Consider the following 17,828-nt stretch of genomic DNA (forward strand, 5'->3'; position numbering starts at 1 on the left):
CTCGCGTGACAGAAATAAAAAATACATTTGTGCTCATTTTTACATCCAATCACAGAGCAACTACAATGCTTCGCATGTCTTCAAACTATGACCATGTTAAGGGAGATAATGTTTTAGGGGAGGGGTGGGAAATAGCATGGAAACCTTTCCAAATTCCAGAGCTGCCGCTCTCTGATAGGCGAATCAGAATGGCCAAAGCGCTCTTTATACATAACGCAATTTCTAGCCAATGCAGGGCCACAGACAGGCTAGGGGAACTCATCATTTTCATAATAGGGGACCTTTAAAGACAACTTTTCTTTACTTTGATCCAGAGATTATAGTATTTGTGCCTAGAAAGCCGTTATTATTAAATGTCAGAATGACACTTTTTTTGATTCCAGTCCCTAAACAATCCAGTTTTTTATAGCAGTTTTAAATCAATTTCAACAAAAATACATTAACACATTAAATATTTTGCACATTAAAACTATGCTCAGTAGGGCTTTCAATGTGGTTTACTTGCAAAATCATGACCAGGTGAAATTTTAAGTCTCGCTTGTAACCTCATGCATAGTAAGCCATTTTTCCCACCATTCGTTTTCCTGCAAACCGCTGTTGTCCTGAGCACGAACACATTGGCCAATCAGGCGGGTTTATTGCGGGTTGAGCCAGCTAAACAAGGACTGGTTGCTGCTCATGTGCTTATTGCACAGCAGACACCCTCAAGTGTTGACGCATTACACACATTGATGTGTTAACAGACCTAGTTTTAATATAAAGCTTTTAGAGAAATGTTCATTGTTAGCACTTAAACCTCACCAATGAAATTTGTCTTGGTAACAGTTTTGTTTGTGGTCATATTTTTAGTGAGGGACACGATTTTAGTTTATAACTTAATTTTTTATACTTCACAAGGTCAGTACAGTCTGTTTTGAAGCCAGGAGGTGAGGTGGAGCATGGTGGCAACCAAAACGCCGAACATGCTGCACTTTTTCATTTGTTTCAGCAGATTTGTAATGAAGGGTTGCGGGTTAAAATCCCAAAACACAAAGGTGCCACCGAGGTCCCCTTGTGCAAGGAACCATCACCACACACTGCTATCCCACTGCTCACTAAGGCTGATTGTTAAACTCCTAAAATTGGGCACAAGCCTCCGAAGCATCACGGCCAGGACTGAGAGACTCAGGAGGAGTCTTTACCCTCAGACCATAAGGATGCTGAGCGAGGACATGCCACCACACATCACACCCTGACCGTCTGAATGTCCTCTGTTGTCTACTGCAATCTGTTACTGTTACTCAAGTTATTGCACAATGCACTTTATCAGAATGCATATCCACTACCCATGATGTCCATGTCTCTAATTTTTTTTACTAATTTTACTAGCCTTACTCTCCTTTTATTCTATTCTATTTTATTTTCTTCCTTATTCTATTTTATTTAATGATATAACTACTTAACTATGCAGTCAAAACAGAGTGGTTCAGGATGCATCTCACTGCGTGTTGTACTACTATAACTATATATGTGACAAATAAAATCTTGATCCTTGAATCTTGGGTTAAATGCAGAGGACACATTTTTTTGCATGCACTTTTACTTCATTTGGTTGCTAGTCTTACCCTCTCTTCACACAACTATTGTTTGGCACGTCTTTGTGCCTCTGGCAGGGTCTTCACAACATAATTTACAACACTTTGTTCAGTACACTGTGGTGATCAGAGAGCATGGAATGCGAGCACAGCTACCCAACTCACACATGACGGACTGTTGCTGGCTGTATGGACGTTGTTAGGGAATAATTAAGGACCATTTTTCCAGGAGATCATTGGGTATTTCAGTAGCGACCAGTCCAGTATCACTTTATACTGGTTCTCGATACCCCTCTGTGCTCATTGCACACATTGCACGTCCGTATATTTAACTGAATGCTGTCATTCAAGTAGAGTTAAGCAACAAACCTAAGAAGAACGTGTTTTAACAGAGGAGCTTGGATTCATCGAATGCCACGGTCATTTCTGGTGTGGGCAGGAAAAAAAACGGAAAGTGGCGTTCAGACACGTGGTCTGCAGACAGAGGTTCAGTGTTTCTCTGGACCCGTAACTGTTCCAACTTTCTCTCTTTCCCGCCACACTCTTATTTCAAGCACAGCAATGCATGGACTCAGCACACTGTGGGCATATCCAGTGGGAGGCTAGATCATTAATCTGCCCTCGGCAATCCTTGCCCTCCTCCCTTCCTCTGTTACTGCCTTTCTGTCCCTTTTTTAACCTGTTTTTCTGAATGTGTTGCCACCCTCCTCCTCGCTTTTCAACGTAGCTTTATTTTTCTCAAAAAGGGTGCCTTTCCCAGCACAGAAATTTACATATGCAACCTCGATTGCTTTTACTAATTTCATCAGTCCTATGTTGTTGGCAGTACTAGACACTTTGGGAGTTGATGGTGATGCAAAATTGTATTTGTTTCCAAAAGATGTGAGTTCTGTGATGCTTGCTGTCAAGAGAAATTGTAGCCCCTCTAGTGTCGTATTAACACAGATCAACAAGCAAATCGATAAAAACATTGGAGTTAGGGAAAGAAGAAGCAGGTTGCAAGGAGACTCGCACGAACTCGGCAGAATGCAAAGCAGAGTCGAGCCAGAAACTTCAGCAGGGATAAACAGACACAACAAGATGACAAGAACAGGAAGAGGAAGGGGAAGTCTGGGGGCAGGTGCATGGGGTGCTGATGGGAAAGGGATCAGGGTTGCGCTGCAGCTCTGTTCACCTCATGCAGAGATCAATAGATCAGAGATCAATAGGAATTAGTAAGGATTATCAACAATATCCTATGCATAGAATGTATATACAAACTCAAGAAATGGCTCATTTTATTTCCAACAGCTTTTTTAATAATGTTTCAGTGCAAAATGGAACTGTCAAAAAGTATTCTACTATTCAAAGCTTGGTAAAGACCATTGAGTCAATTTTTGCAAAGACATAAGTGTTGTCTCCTTGTCATATGAGCTTCACCTGTGACTAATAATGGATGAATAAGGTCTCAGGTGTGTATAAAAAGAACCCCAGTACACTAGACCTTCACATCAACTGCAACTAGACCTCTGCAAACATGCCTAACATTCACCCTGAGACTAAAGTGTTGATTATGAAGAGGCTGAAGACCAGATCCACTGCTGATGTGGCAGACACCTTCAATGTGATTTGAAGATACTGGATACGTTTTTGACAAGCTCAGGCAGACCCTGCAAGACAACTGCTTGAGAGAACCGTTTGTTGGCTAGAAAATCGAAGGCCAGCCCATGTTTCACTGCAGCAGAGTTCCATGAGACCTGGTCACCTTAAGTCCCTGTGTCAACCAGAACAGTTTGTCGGATTCTGTCTCCAAATGGCCTCCTTGGTTGAATCAGTGCGCAGAAGCCAGCAGTAAACAAAAGACAATTGAAAAAAACGTGTGGCATTTGCCAAGGCCCACTGCCTGCTAAATCGATGGATGATGGAAAAGTGGCAGAAGGTGGATTCTCAGATGAATCTTCTGTTGAATTACACCAAAGTCACCGCAAATATTGCAGGAGACTAGGGCTGCATGATTTGGGGAAAAATACATATTGCGATTATTGAGATCAATATTTGATCGATTGCGATATGATAAAGGACACTTGCTTGTATATCAATGAAAAGTCGCATACTAATAGTGAAATGTTTAATTTCAAAGTGAAACATACAAACTACTGTGCTTTCAAAATAGAATATTCTACAAAATTAAATAAATCACAAAAAAACTCTTTTACATTACTGTCGAACGACAAACCCTGGTAAGGCTAAACAACTGTTTTGATTATGTTTGGCCATTATAAAATCCCGTATTGTAGTTCTTACGTTTAACCAAAACGTTGTTTGGAGGCTGACTTGAGCTCAGGGATGCATAGCTTTGCTAACTTAGCTAAGGTTAAGATTTGTAAACTGAGGTGAATTTCTTTAGGAAACCTTCAAAGCTTGAGAAAAGTTAACTAAACAGCTAAGAACAGTCTAAATGCCTACGTTTAGCCAAAACGTTGTTTGGAGGCTGACTTGAACACAGGAATGCATAGCTTTGCTAGCTTAGCCTAGCTTAGCTAAGGCTAAGACTTATAAAACGGGATTTTATAATTGCCAAATATATTCAAAACAATTGTCCAGCCTTACCTATGAAATGTAATCCCCGGGATCTGGTTTGGAGCGTACAGCGGTTTGTACAGCCCCAAGCAGCACAAGAGGGAGGCATTTTTATGCACTTCTCTCCCTAGACATGTATATGCTAGACAGCACAGCCTATCGCAATATGGCGGCGACTTTGACGTACGATGCAGCTCGTCATGCTGCGTCTACCCGTGTCTCCGAATCGAAAGTCATGTAACCAAACACGTCACATCCGACTGAAGTGAGACTTCAGTCAGCTCACAAACTTTGAGAGAATGAGAGAATGGATCGGATATGTTGCCGATCCAATCCATGTACAATCCATGTCGCAGCTTTTTGCATTCATGTAATCGCACAGACTGACATCGCGATTACGATTGCGATTAGATTCATCGTGCAGCACTACACGAGACCTACTGGAGCCAACATGGATCCGAGATTCACCCAGAAAACAGTAAAGTTGGATGGCAGAAAAGTCTGGGGTTACATCCAGTATGGGGGTGGGCGAGAGATCTACAGGGTGGAAGGCAACATCAATAGTCTGAAATACCAAGAAATCTTAGCTACCTTTTATATTCCCAACCATAAAAGAGGCCAAATTCTGCAGCAGGATGGTGCGCCATCACATACTTCCATCTCCAGATCAAAGTTCCTCAAGCCGAAGAAGATCAAGATGCTCCAGGATTGGCCAGCCTAGTCACCAGACATGAACATCATTGAGCATGTGTGGGGTAGGATGAAAGAGGAAGCATGGAAGACGAAACCTACAAATATTGATGAACACTGGGAGGCTTGCAAGACAGCTTTCTTTGCTATTCCTGATCACTTCATCAATAAATTGTATGAATCCTTGCCAAACCGCATGGATGCAGTCCTTCAAGCTCATGGAAGTCATACAAGATATTAAATTTGGATCACGAAGCACCACTACTTAATTTGCTGACATATTTTTGTATTTGCAGTAAATTTGTTCAGTTTCTGTATAGGTGACAAAACTTTAGTCCTGCCAGAATTTGACCCTTGTGTCTTGATTACTTTTACATTTACAGCATTTATAAGACACCCTTATCCAGATCGACTTACAATCAGTAGTTACAGGGACAGTCCCCCTGGAGACACTCAGGGTTAAGTGTCTTTCTCAAGGACACAATGGAAGTAAGTGGGATTTGAACCTGGGTCTTCTGGTTCATGGGCGAGTGTGTCAACCACTAGGCTACTACCACCCACTTTTAATGATTAAATGAAATCTTTTTTCTGTGAAACTAATTCATTTCAATGCATTAAACTTCATTTGGTAGGTTTTAGCTTTTCATATGAGCTATTTCTAACACTACATAGATAAACGACAAGACTTTTGTCAGAGACTGTAAGTGTGCACAAGTCTGTCAGTATGTGTGTGTGTAAGATTTCCATCAGTGGAAAACATGCACAAAGGCTGAGAGGCGACAGCGCATTAGTCACGGAAAGCTCTCCCCTGGGTGCCCGTTTCCTCACCCGGGTGCCCGTTTCTTCCCTGGGGTGGGTGCCTGGATGCCAAGTGCAGCATCACAGGTCACTCACAACAGATTCCTGCCTCAAAGGCACTGTAGGTATCTTTAATTGTGTTTGCACATGGATAAAAATGTCCCATCTGACTGTGCGACAAAAGCAAGGCCAGTGCTTGAAATGGCAACAAAAAAAAAGTAAATGAAGTGAAATTGTGTATGAGCAGAGTTGAATTGGGAGAATGGAACAAGAGATTGACAGAATAAATGGCTAAATCTTAGAACCCCAGTTCCAGTGACAAGAAAACGTTGGGTTGATCTTTCACTCAGAATCTGGATTTGTGCTCATTTGAGTTTAACACTGAGTGTGTGCCTGTTTGTGTGTCGGGGTTCCCAACAAGGAGAATAAGAACAAGAACCTACAACTGCTGTTTAATTTGAAACTTTTAATTGGCAAAACACAATCGCTTTTTTAATGTGTGCATTGCGAAAGGAATTGAGGTTGGGGGTAGGCGGTGGGGGCTTCAGGTAAAAAAGCCACTGGCTTAGTGGGTAAGGAAGCGGACTTATAACTGAAGGGATGTGGGTTGAAATCTGAGGTCCCCTTGAGCAAGGTACCGTCCCCACACACTGCTCCCCGGGCACCTTTCATGGCTGCCCACTGCTCACCAAGGGTGATGGTAAAATGCAGAGGGCACATTCATTGTCAATGACAATGACAAATGACACTTTCACACTAACACCAGTATTCCACTGGAAAGTGGTTTGTCCTGACAGCCGGATTAAATCACGGCTGACACCACCATTATCATCGCATCGTACCATACTGCACTGATGTTGCTGTATAGGATTTCGCTATTTAAATTCATTTGTATGGCAGGTCCACACTGCTTTAGGTCACATATTACCCATTTTAATGAGCATAAAATATCCTCATTGTTGTAGGAACATTTTGTTGGGTATATGTAAAAGTTAGGTTCTTATAAAATGACTTACAAGTGGTAGTAACCTAGCGTGTTACACATCAGAAACCCCACTTACTACCATTGTGTCCCTGAGCAAGACACTTAACCCTAAGTTGCTCCAGGGGGGGACTGTCTCTGTAAATACTGATTGTAAGTGGCTCTGGATAAAGGGTCTGATAAATGCTGTAAATGTAAATGTTACAGTCTAATAGAGGTTAAGAAGAGGCATATCATTAGTTTGTAGCTATAGTGTTCTTGTGGTTTTGTAAAAAGGTCCGCATTCAAGGGTGAGGGTAAAGCCAAGAAGGAGTGTGTGTGTGTGTGTGTGTTTGTGTGTGTGAGAGTCAGTACACTCAGTTCAGTATGCTGCAGATGCAGCTGAAAGCAGTTCTTGCCAGTAACTCTGTCTGTGTCAACAGAGATGCTGAAATTACAGTCCTGCTGCAGAGGAGAGAGAGAGAGAGAGAGAGAGAGAGAGAAAGAGAGGTCTGCATTGATCTCAGGTCAGATTGCATGGAGTAATCACATCAAGCCCAGCTCTGAATTATGCAGTGGTGCCTCGACAGAACCGGTTTCAGCTTCTGCTGGTTGTAAACAGCATTACATGCAGACGTGCTGATTTCCTACGATTTCTCCACACCGGCCAGCCATGACCTTTAGAGGCGAAGTGAACGATTTTTTTCTTGCATTGATTAGGATTTTTTTTCTACCTGACAATTGGATAGCGTGCTGGTTACATAATGATATTATTTCATTTATATGTGAGTAGTTTATATTCAAATGAATGAACATTGATTGGAATCTGGCCCTGTTTGCTTACTGAACTGCTTAATGTCTTACATTCTCAGAGCACACACGCAGTTTAAAGCCTTAATGGACTCATGACCCTAATGACCTTGGTGTGAGTGAGGGTGGTGAAGGAGGGGTAACAACACTGAAAGGCTGTGTAATAAAGACAAGGTCACAATCAATGCTTATGTAATAATTTCTTCAGAATCAGAAAATAAGTAAGGGTTTCAAATGAAACCCTATTAATGCCGTTGTCATTTTTGAACAAAACTAGCTGGGTAGGCTTTTTTGGCATTGTGAAACAGTACAGAACTTGGACAAAGGATCGTCCTTGACATTGCTGAGGGAATTTAATTATGTGTCAATTGTCATATCAGAATATATTGTATCTTAATGAATGTGCTGCAGCTTGTCAGTTGGGCAGTAAGTAGCTTTTAATGTGCTTATTAGTAACTTATAGATCTCCAGTAATTAGTCCTAGTGTAACAGGAATAAATGATTCATAATGTATCATGAATGATTGGTTTGGTTTATGTGTATTTGTCATCTGCCCTGTTCAACAGCTCTTGAGGGAACTGAAGCACCCCAACGTAATCGCCCTGCAGAAGGTGTTTCTGTCCCACAGTGACCGGAAGGTCTGGCTCCTCTTCGACTATGCTGAACACGACCTTTGGGTGAGTTGCATTGCAGAGGACAGGTTGGTGAATGTCACTGGTTGTTCAGCACCTAGTCCATGTCACTTGGACCAAGGACAGTCTCCTATAATTACCATGTGTCCCCTGTGTTTATTCATATTACACAGATGACTAGTGCGACCGATTCTTTGCTGCATTGAAAGATTCATGCACCCGGACTTTAGCTGGTATTTTAATAGTGGTAGTGTCTTGCTCAGGGACACAATGGTAGTAAGTGGGATTTGAACCTGTGACTGTGACCGGTTGTCTGGCTCAGTGTTCAGACTGGTTGTGCGATTGGTCAATGGCTGCTTCTGTCACCTTCTGCCTGCAGCACATCATAAAGTTCCATCGAGCCTCCAAGGCCAACAAGAAGCCGATGCAGCTGCCGAGGGGGATGGTGAAGTCGCTTCTGTACCAGATCCTGGACGGCATTCATTACCTCCACGCCAACTGGGTGCTGCACAGAGACCTGGTCAGTACCCTCACACTCAGAGTTGAACTTCAGACGTGTGTATCAGACATGCTGCAGTTCTCTTGCTGGGTAGGGTTTTTGGATTGTTTTCTGTCAGACAAACCAAACCAAAAAAAGAAGAACCACGAGAATCTCCAGTTACTGAAGGGTTGAATGCCATTCGTCCAAAAGACATTCCTTTTTTTTTGGTCATGGAAGTAGAGGAATTAATGTTCTCATTATTACGAGGGATTTCTGACAATTGGATTCGAATGAAGCCATAGATAGAAGATTTGTAAAGACTACTTGGATATTGGTGAACAGATGCAGCCTGTAGCACTGGTCAGATGTATCATGCTGTTGGTAGTGATGTTATGTTGTTGATGTTCTGTGGTGTGTTGCTTTGTCAGGCAAGTTCCCTTGTTCAGGCAATTCTAAACCACCTCTCTTTGAGTTTCTACTTCACACCTTAAAAATGTCCTCACACGTCTAATCCATCTCTTGACAAGAAATAATGCTCATTTTTTTTGAATCAGCTACCGTCCTCCTTACAGTGCAATTGTTCTCCGTTTTCTAAGACCATTTTTGTTCCTGCAGGTAGTGGTTTGTTTCCAAGCTATCTGGTGTCCCAGGTGTGTGTAAGGCATGCAGGCACATGCACCAGGTGCACCGACCTTCTTTTCAGGCCATTCGCCAAAGGTCCCACAAATTAATTCCCTGTGGCTGCACATCTTATTTCACATCTAATTTATCAATAAATTATAATAAATGATACATTACTATTGCCACATAAAAAAATTATGAGACACAAGTGGGAGATTTACAAAGAAAAGAGTCTGTTTTTGGTCAGTTTTGAACCGAGGACCTTTCGTGTGTTAGGTGATCATGATAACCACTACACTACAGAAACTACAATGCTAAACAAAAACTGCTAAACTATGGTTCATATAAAAAAATAGACCAATGTCTCATCAGAATGAACAAATCATAGAAAACATGATCATTCCAAAATGAGCCCCTTCCATCTTCGCTGTCCAAGTCTAGGCTGGGCGATATGGCACAAAAATTGATCACGATATACAGTGTATCCAGAAAGTATTCACTTTTTGTTATTTCAAAATTGAAAAATCTTGAGAATTCTACACACCGTAACCCATAATGACAACGTGAAAAAACTTTTACTTGAGGGTTTTTGGCAAATCAGCCTTTGCCATGAAGCTCACAATTGAGATCAGGACAGAGGGAAAGATGACTGCAGCAATGTACAGAGACATCCTGGATGTAAACCTGCTCCAGAGCGCTCTTGAACTCTTAAAATGGGTGTGCATCTATGCTTCCCATCCAACCTGATGGAGCTTGTGAGTTGATGCGAAGAGGAATGGGCCGAACTGGTCAAGGATAGGTGTGCCAAGCTTGTAGCATCAAACTAAAAAAGACTTGAGGCATTATTTGCTGCCAAAGGTGCACTGAAAAAGTATTGGGCAAAGGCTGTGAATACCTATGTACATGTGATTTCTCAGTTTTTTTATTTTCAATAAATTTGACAAAACCTCATGTTGTCATTATGGGATGTTGTGTGTAGAATTCTGAGTCAAAATGCATTTAATCCATTTTGGGATGAGGCACAAAATATGCACTGTGAATGCTTTCCGGATGCACTGTACTTTCCCATCTCAAACGATTCGATTGTTTGATGGATTTTCAGCACATTTTTTTCTGATATTACATGGCAGCTTAATTTGCCATGTCGCTTTGCCCATAACCAAACCATATCCAAACAGCTGATGTTGTGTAACCTTTCCTGTCAACAATGACTTTCCTGTCAACTGCAAGTCATCTCCATGACCTCGGCTCTGTTTGCAGCCATTTTGCTCTTTGCTAGCTTTACCTAGTGAACCACATGACTCGTGGTATGGTGTGCATTGCTTTTTTATTCCAGTACCTCAGCAGCCACGTGTCTCCAAGTAATGTAAATGCACAAAAAAAGATGCTAACTTCTGCCATTTTTATCTGTTTTGTTAAAGATCACAAAAAAGCTGGTCTCCAAGATCGAGCTGAATTTTATCGCAAAAATCAATTAAGATCATATAATTGGCCAGACCTATTTTTATGCCATTGTGTCTTTAAAATCTTTCTCCATTTAATGAGTTCGTCTTGGTAATTAATTGGCTAAATAATTAGAGCGTTTTTGAGAGATATAATGACATAATGACAGTAAGGATAGCTAACGTTAGATACATTATTCATGTTTATTTGAACTATATATTACCATACGTCTGAGTCATGTAGAATGGAGCATTGATTAAATAAAAAAATGTTATGTTCAAGTTTTGAATGTTTTTTTTTTTTATCCTTGTAATAATTCTGAAGCCTGTTAATGAGTTCAGAAATTGATGAAGTTTAATGCTACATGGCTGCTACTGTATGTCTGTTTTTGTTTTTTGGGTGGGGGGTGGAATGGAGTCTGTCAAGTTTGAAAGGTGCCATGCTCTTTGACATCGTTGAATGCCCCAGGCCCAGCACAGCTCGCCTCTCCCCGCAGCTAAGGCTGAGGGTATATTGGAGACGCAGGTGTTTCTCCAGACCTCGGATGTTTGTTATTGTTATGCACGTCCCGCTGGGTGCGAAAGTCCCTCCACCTCTGCCCTCCCCACACGAATGTGCTGTTGCTGTGGGACTCTGCTCTTCTCTCATTTCCCACAAGCCTCTCCTCAAAGAGCTGGCCAGTGAGCAGAGATGCATTGTTTTCCCCTGCACTGCACAGGGAGAGGGAGGGAGAGAGAGAGCGAGAAAGAAAGAAAGGTCACAGGAGCTGTGGCATTAGTGTATTAGTGCATCAGGTATTAGTGAAATGACCCTATATATGACATTATAAGCTGTAAAGAATTTTCTGGAACTAGGAATTAAGAGAAAACATGACCTCACACCTCTAAGATCACGAGTTCAAAGGTTAGGGTTTCCAGAGATATGCACAGTATATGAATTGGTGACTCTAAATTGTCCATAGGTGTGTGCAAATCGTGTGTTTGTGTGTGCGCACGCACCCTATGGTGGATCCAGCATAGAAATAAGCATTTATGGATAATGAGTGAGAGTGATTGAGAGTAAATGACCCAAAAAAATGAAATGAATATTTTCACAGTTAATGCATTGCGAAAATTTTGTTAGCAATATTAATTGCATACATTGTGTTGCACTGCCTTGTATTTCAGTTGTTGTGTTTTTACTCCTTTTTTCATACCAGTGGCATCAAATGGAATCATGATTTAATGAAGTTATTACAAAATAATTCTGAGGCAGTTAATTCCTTTAATTAAACAGCAGTATGGTTGGGACCATGACAGTGAATTGAAATTGTAATCAGGGCACATCCGGCATGGCCACAATAACGGCCTTATTTAGTAAAGCTCTGGGTGATCAGAAATGAAGAGGCAGATGTTCAGAGGAATCTGTTTACCACGTCAAAGTTCCGTCCCTCCGGAGGGAATTCCTGCAGATCCCACAGAGTAATGGCGCTCTTCAGATCAGGCGCTCCAACCAAACTCCCCACGGATCACAGATGCCACCGTTGCACAGGAAGTGTGGCTTCATTGAGGCAGATAACTTGCCTTGCTGACTTTTTATTTATTCCAGCGCCTCAGCAGCCACGTGTCTCCAAGTAATTTTAAATGATGCTAACTTCTGCCATTTCGATCTGGATTGTTAAAGATCGCTAAAAAAGCATTTTCTATGCTACTGTTCAAGACAACATCAGTGTAACACAGCTCAATAGCCAATCTTACGTGTGTAGAGGTCAACAAATCAAACAACCATGCACAGAAAACACGAATATCCAACATTGAAATAATGGTCTTCAAAGCCACTCATTACAATCTAGAGGTCACGTCACAATACAGTACACAATACAATAAAATACATACAGTAATTAATAAATAAACAAAAAACAATATTTTTGGGGCACAAGAGGAAATCCTTGAATGCGCTGGCTTACGTATGATTTCATTTCACCCAGACACAGCGAAGTGCAAGCTCAGTATTTGGCAACAGGGCTTGTTTTTCCCAGCGCAGGTTGGGAGGCTGTTATTGTCGTACACCTCTTCCGCTGCCGAACGGATTTGTCACAAAATGGAGTGTACACGCTGCATCCAACTTTAAGCCAAGGTTAACGTATTGTAGCCTCTGTTTTGCCTCACTCCAGCACTTCCTGCCATTGTGGGTTCATTGTGTGCAAGTTGCAGGTCTAGTCTGCGTTTGGCTATCATAAGTAGGCTTTTTGCTTTGAGCCGTCCTCCAAGTCCTAAATTGGTTTTGAATGATTAAAAAGTGAGTGTGGCATGTCGGTTCGCATGAAGTGCGTTAACAGCTGTTGGGTGGTAATTCTACCCAGAAGCCACTTCAAAATAACAGCAAGTGTCCTTGATTCCCGGTGGCAGCTCCACTCAGGTTGCAGGAAAGAAAATAAATAAATTGTTTTCTCATACTTTTCAGCAACTCTAGTTTTTGAGTTGTTACAATCATCCGGATGAATATAACAGTGTATAGTTTTATAATTATTGTTGGCTTGTATTTATTTCACTAAATTAATAATAATGAGCCATTTATTGATCACTTTCCATGCCATTTTAAATCTTCAATTGGTTAGTACATTTTTAAAGGTCTCCTGTCACGAAACATTTCTTTGCTTTTAAAGTACAGGCCAAAAGTTTGGACACACCTTCTCATTCAATGTGTTTTCTTTATTTTCATGACCATTTACGTTGGTAGATTCTCACTGAAGGCATCAAAACTATGAATGAACACATGTGGAGTTATGTACTTAACAAAAAGTGGAGACCTGACCTACATTTACGGCATTTGGCAGACACCCTTATCCAGAGCGACTTACAATGTGCTTTCAAGTTACCATCGATGAAGAGATCAATTCCGGTTCACTAGGACCCCAACTATGAATACATCTATTTTATTCACTCTGTTGTAGATTCAGTACACAAAGTTCGACAACAAGAAGATTACAATTTAATCTAAATATTCTTTAAAGAGGAAGGTCTTGAGCTGTCGTTTGAAGGTGCTCAGTGACTGAGCTGTTCTGACCTCGAGGGGAAGTTCATTCCACCACCGAGGGGCCAAGATGGAGAAGAGTCTAGATGAATGTTTTCCTTTTACCTTCAGAGATGGAGGGACCAGGCGAGCAGTACTGGAGGCTCGGAGTATACGAGGTGCAGTGCGAGGTGTAATAAGGGCTGTGAGGTAGGATGGTGCTACTCCATGTTTGGCTTTATAGGCCAGCATCAGTATTTTGAACCTGATGCGTGCAGCTACTGGGAGCCAGTGGAGGGAACATAGCAGAGGGGGGGTGTGGGAGAATTTGGGAAGGTTGAAGATCAGTCGTGCTGCTGCATTTTGTATGAGTTGTAGAGGTCGGATGGTACATAGTGGTAGACCAGCTAGAAGGGAGTTACAGTAATCCAGTCGTGAGATTAATAAGGACTGAACCAGTATCTGGGTGGCCTGGGTTGGCAGATAAGGGCGGATTTGTCTGATATTGTAGAAAAGGAATCTACATGTGCGGGAAAGATTGCTGATGTGAGTTGAGAAAGAGAGTTGGTTGTCTATTGTTACCCCAAGGTTGCGGGCTGTTGCAGAAGGAGTCTGCAACATGAATATTAGTTCAGTTTTGGTGGGATTGAGTTGGAGGTGATGGGCTGCCATCTAAGACGAGATGTCGGTTAGACATGCAGAGATTTTGGAAGCAGCATGTAGATCAGAGGGAGGAAAGGAGAAGAGGAGTTGTGTGTCGTCAGCATAGCAGTGGTAGGATAATCCATGTGAGGAAAAGACCTCACCAAGTGATCTCGTGTAGAGGGAGAAAAGGAGAGGACCTAGCACCGAGCCTTGAGGGACACCAGTGGAGAGTCTACGTGGGGTAGAGGTGGATCCTTTCCAAGTCACTTTGTAAGATCGCTCATCAAAGTAGGAAGCAAACCACTGCCATGCTGAGCCCCGAATTCCAAGCCTCTTCAGGATTGACAAGAGAGTCTTGTGGTTAACAGTGTCAAATGCAGCAGATAGGTCGAGGAGAATAAGAACTGATGACAGTTTTGCCAATCTGGCTGCATGTAGCTGCTCGGTAACCGCCAAAAGGGCAGTCTCGGTGGAATGAGCTGTTCTGAAGCCAGACTGGTTAGGATCCAGGAGGTTGTTGTGTGATAAATGGAGTGATAGCTGGTTGTAGACACAGCGCTCAAGGATTTTGGATAGAAATGAGAGGAGGGAAACTGGTCTGTAATTGTTAATGTCTGTAGGATCAGCAGTGGGTTTCTTTAGGATTGGAAGAACCCTGGCTGTTTTGAAGGCGGATGGTACATGGCCAGATGAGATTGAGCTGTTTATGATATAAGAAATGAAAGGGATGAGGTCAGGCGAGATAGTTTGAAACATTGCAGAAGGTATTGGATCTAGTGGACAGGTGGTTGGGTTGCCTGTGGATATAATCTGAATGATTTCATCAGATGTGAGCTTAGAAAATGTATTTAGAGTAGTTGTCGAATTTTCAGAAGGAAGAGTAGGATTAGTGGTGGAGAATGTCTCACAGATTTTTTCAATCTTCCCTGTGAAGAAGTTCCTCCACAGTCACCGGACCCGAACCCAATCCAGATGGTTTGGGGTGAGCTGGACCAACAAGTGCTAAACACCTCTGGGAACTCCTTCAAGACTGTTGGAAAAGCATTTCAGGTGACGACCTCTTGAAGCTCATCGAGAGAATACCAAGAGTGTGCAAAGCAGTAATCAGAGCAAAGGGCGGCAATTTCGAAGAAACTAGAATATAAAACATATTTTCAGTTTTTTCACCTTTTTTTGTTAAGTACATAACTCCACATGTGTTCATTCATAGTTTTGATGCCTTCAGTGAGAATCTACCAATATAAATGGTCATGAAAATAAAGAAAACACATTGAAGGAGAAGGTGTGTCCAAACTTTTGGCCTGTGCTGTATATCGGGCTTTGTGGCCCCCTTATAATGTATCTGAAGTCTCTTTTTGAAATTCATCCCTGGTGCAGAATTACAGCCACTTTTATCCAGTCACACAATGAGATTTTGCGAGGATGCGCCATTTCTGTGTCTGTAGCTTTAAATGCTAATGAGGAAGAGAGAGGTGGGCCGAGGAGGACCGCAAACCCAAGTGAGTGGGCATTTGCGGAAATTACATCATCAACACCATTCAACAACCACATTGTTTGGAGCAGACAGGAAGTTGTGTCTGCGTTTTTCCAGGAAAAAATAAATGAACCTACTGGTTCATCAGATTGTCGCGTGATGGAACTAAAAAAAAAAATGGGCTCATTTTTACATCCAATCACCAAGCAACTGCAATGCTTCACACGTTTGGAAGCCATGATGGTTGGTGGGAGGGGTGGGAAGTTTCCTTTCCCCTTATGTAAATTTTGCTTGCTATATAAGTCTGTCTTAGTTTCTGTCTTAATTATATGCACACTGAGTCAACTGCACATTAAATTTCATTGTTTTTTTTAAAGTGACAATGACTTAAGATTGATCTTATCTCAAATTCCAGATCCAACCATCTGAGCTGCCGCTCGCTGAACAGCGAAACAGAATGGCCAAGGCGCTCTTTATACATAGCGCCATTTCTAGCCACTGCAGGACCCCTAGACAGGCTAGGGGAATTCATATTATTATTAAATAATCTCAGAAGGTGAAATTTTCATAATATGGGATCTTTAAAGACATCTGGAATCACTACAAAAAGAATAGAACAATAATAAAAGAGCCATCAATAAACAGTGGGTCAGCCCAGGGATGGCCCAGACCGAGATCCGCCCCGACAATGATTTTCGGCTTTTCAAACACGATAATCAATTCTCACTCTGCCCTGCAATGTCCATATATGTCCACCAATGAGTGATATTCACAGGCACATGACTACAGTGATCCAGTGGAAAAAAAATTGACCCTTCAACCTTCACCATTGTCCTGTTCATCATAAATGGTAAGAGGCAAAGTGACATTTCACCACAGATTGACTGAACAGAGTGTCGGGGTTGGTACTGTGTGGATTATGCTCAGCACTTTTCATTTCCTGAGGGTCTTGTTCATGCAGGAGACCCTTTTTTGCTGAGCTGTGCAGAATAACCGCATGGCTCTTATGGCTCCAGCAGTCCTGCACTTATGTAATGTTTCTGTCGTCTCTCTCACTCGCTCTCACAGTACCCACCACACAACCCCCACCACCACTCCATACGGCTGGCCCTGCCCACTCTCTTGACCTGTTATGTAACAGCACTACACACCCTCTGTATGTGAGTTGGTGTACATGGTGTGTGTGTGTGTGTGTGTGTGTGCACGCGTTTCTAATGACCTTGCCTCTGACCGGCATGCACCAGCATAGTTCAGTGCATATTCAAGAGAGGCCGACTGAAGCATTAATATGACAGATGGAATACAATGGTGTAAGCAATGTGGGTAGCATTGGGAAGCTAAAACGAGAGTGCGGAGCCGAGTGGCGTGAGAGTCAGCCAGCGTGCTGCTCCACGCGACGCGGACTGTTTACGACTGTGACCGCAACAGCGGCAATCGGCTCTCATTTAATCATGAGGTGCACAGGACAGCGAAAACACAGACAAAAGCCTTGACTGTGAGCACTGAATAAGTAATGACAGGATCCTGCATCAAAAGAGAGAAGGTGGAGGCTTCCATCTGAAGATGAAGTTTTTAGATCCAACAGTAATGCAGCATGCAATATTTCTTTTAAGATAGAGTAAACATAGAGTAAAAAAATGTTACCAGAATCTATCTGTGCAACTAAAAATTATCTATGTGTCTCTGTATGTATGTGTGTGTGTGTGTGTGTGTGTGTGTGTATAGATACAATGGGGGAGATAATTAATTGATCCCCTGCTGATTTTCTAAGTTTGCCCATGCGCATGAAAATGTAAATTCATGTATAACTCTTTTGAAATGCATATTCTCAGTGTTCAAATAAACCTACCAATGAAATTTGTTAGTGGGCGAACTTACAAAATCAGCTGTACTGTACATATGTACTGTACATATGTAGCTATGTAGACCACGTTCACAGTCTCGGGTAGCTGCTGCAACGCTGCCGTGTTCGGAGGTGACGGGATCTCGTTGTGTGCGTTTGAATAATAGAGCTCATTATTAGAGCTGTTTCCTTAGCAACAAGCCCTGTTTTTGTGGTGCGGCAGAGCCCAGTGAGACGTGTTAGATTCATCCGCGGAAACTTGAGAGCCCTGGCAACAGAAGGTTGCATGATGAAGCAGATGCTCGC

General features: G+C 42.1%; 1 protein-coding gene across 2 annotated transcripts in view; it reads left to right on the plus strand.

Annotated features, from left to right (window-relative positions):
* Nucleotides 1-17,828, plus strand: part of cdk19 (cyclin dependent kinase 19) — a 49,023-nt gene that overhangs the window by 11,295 nt on the left and 19,900 nt on the right. For both annotated transcript variants that reach the window (XM_028952981.1, XM_028952982.1), the window contains exons 3-4: nucleotides 7,959-8,069; nucleotides 8,404-8,544. In XM_028952981.1, coding sequence (XP_028808814.1) covers nucleotides 7,959-8,069; nucleotides 8,404-8,544 — 252 coding nt within the window. The remainder of the gene's footprint in view (nucleotides 1-7,958; nucleotides 8,070-8,403; nucleotides 8,545-17,828) is intronic.

Source organism: Denticeps clupeoides, chromosome 14, assembly GCF_900700375.1.
Source record: "Denticeps clupeoides chromosome 14, fDenClu1.1, whole genome shotgun sequence".
Classification (NCBI taxonomy): domain Eukaryota; kingdom Metazoa; phylum Chordata; class Actinopteri; order Clupeiformes; family Denticipitidae; genus Denticeps; species Denticeps clupeoides.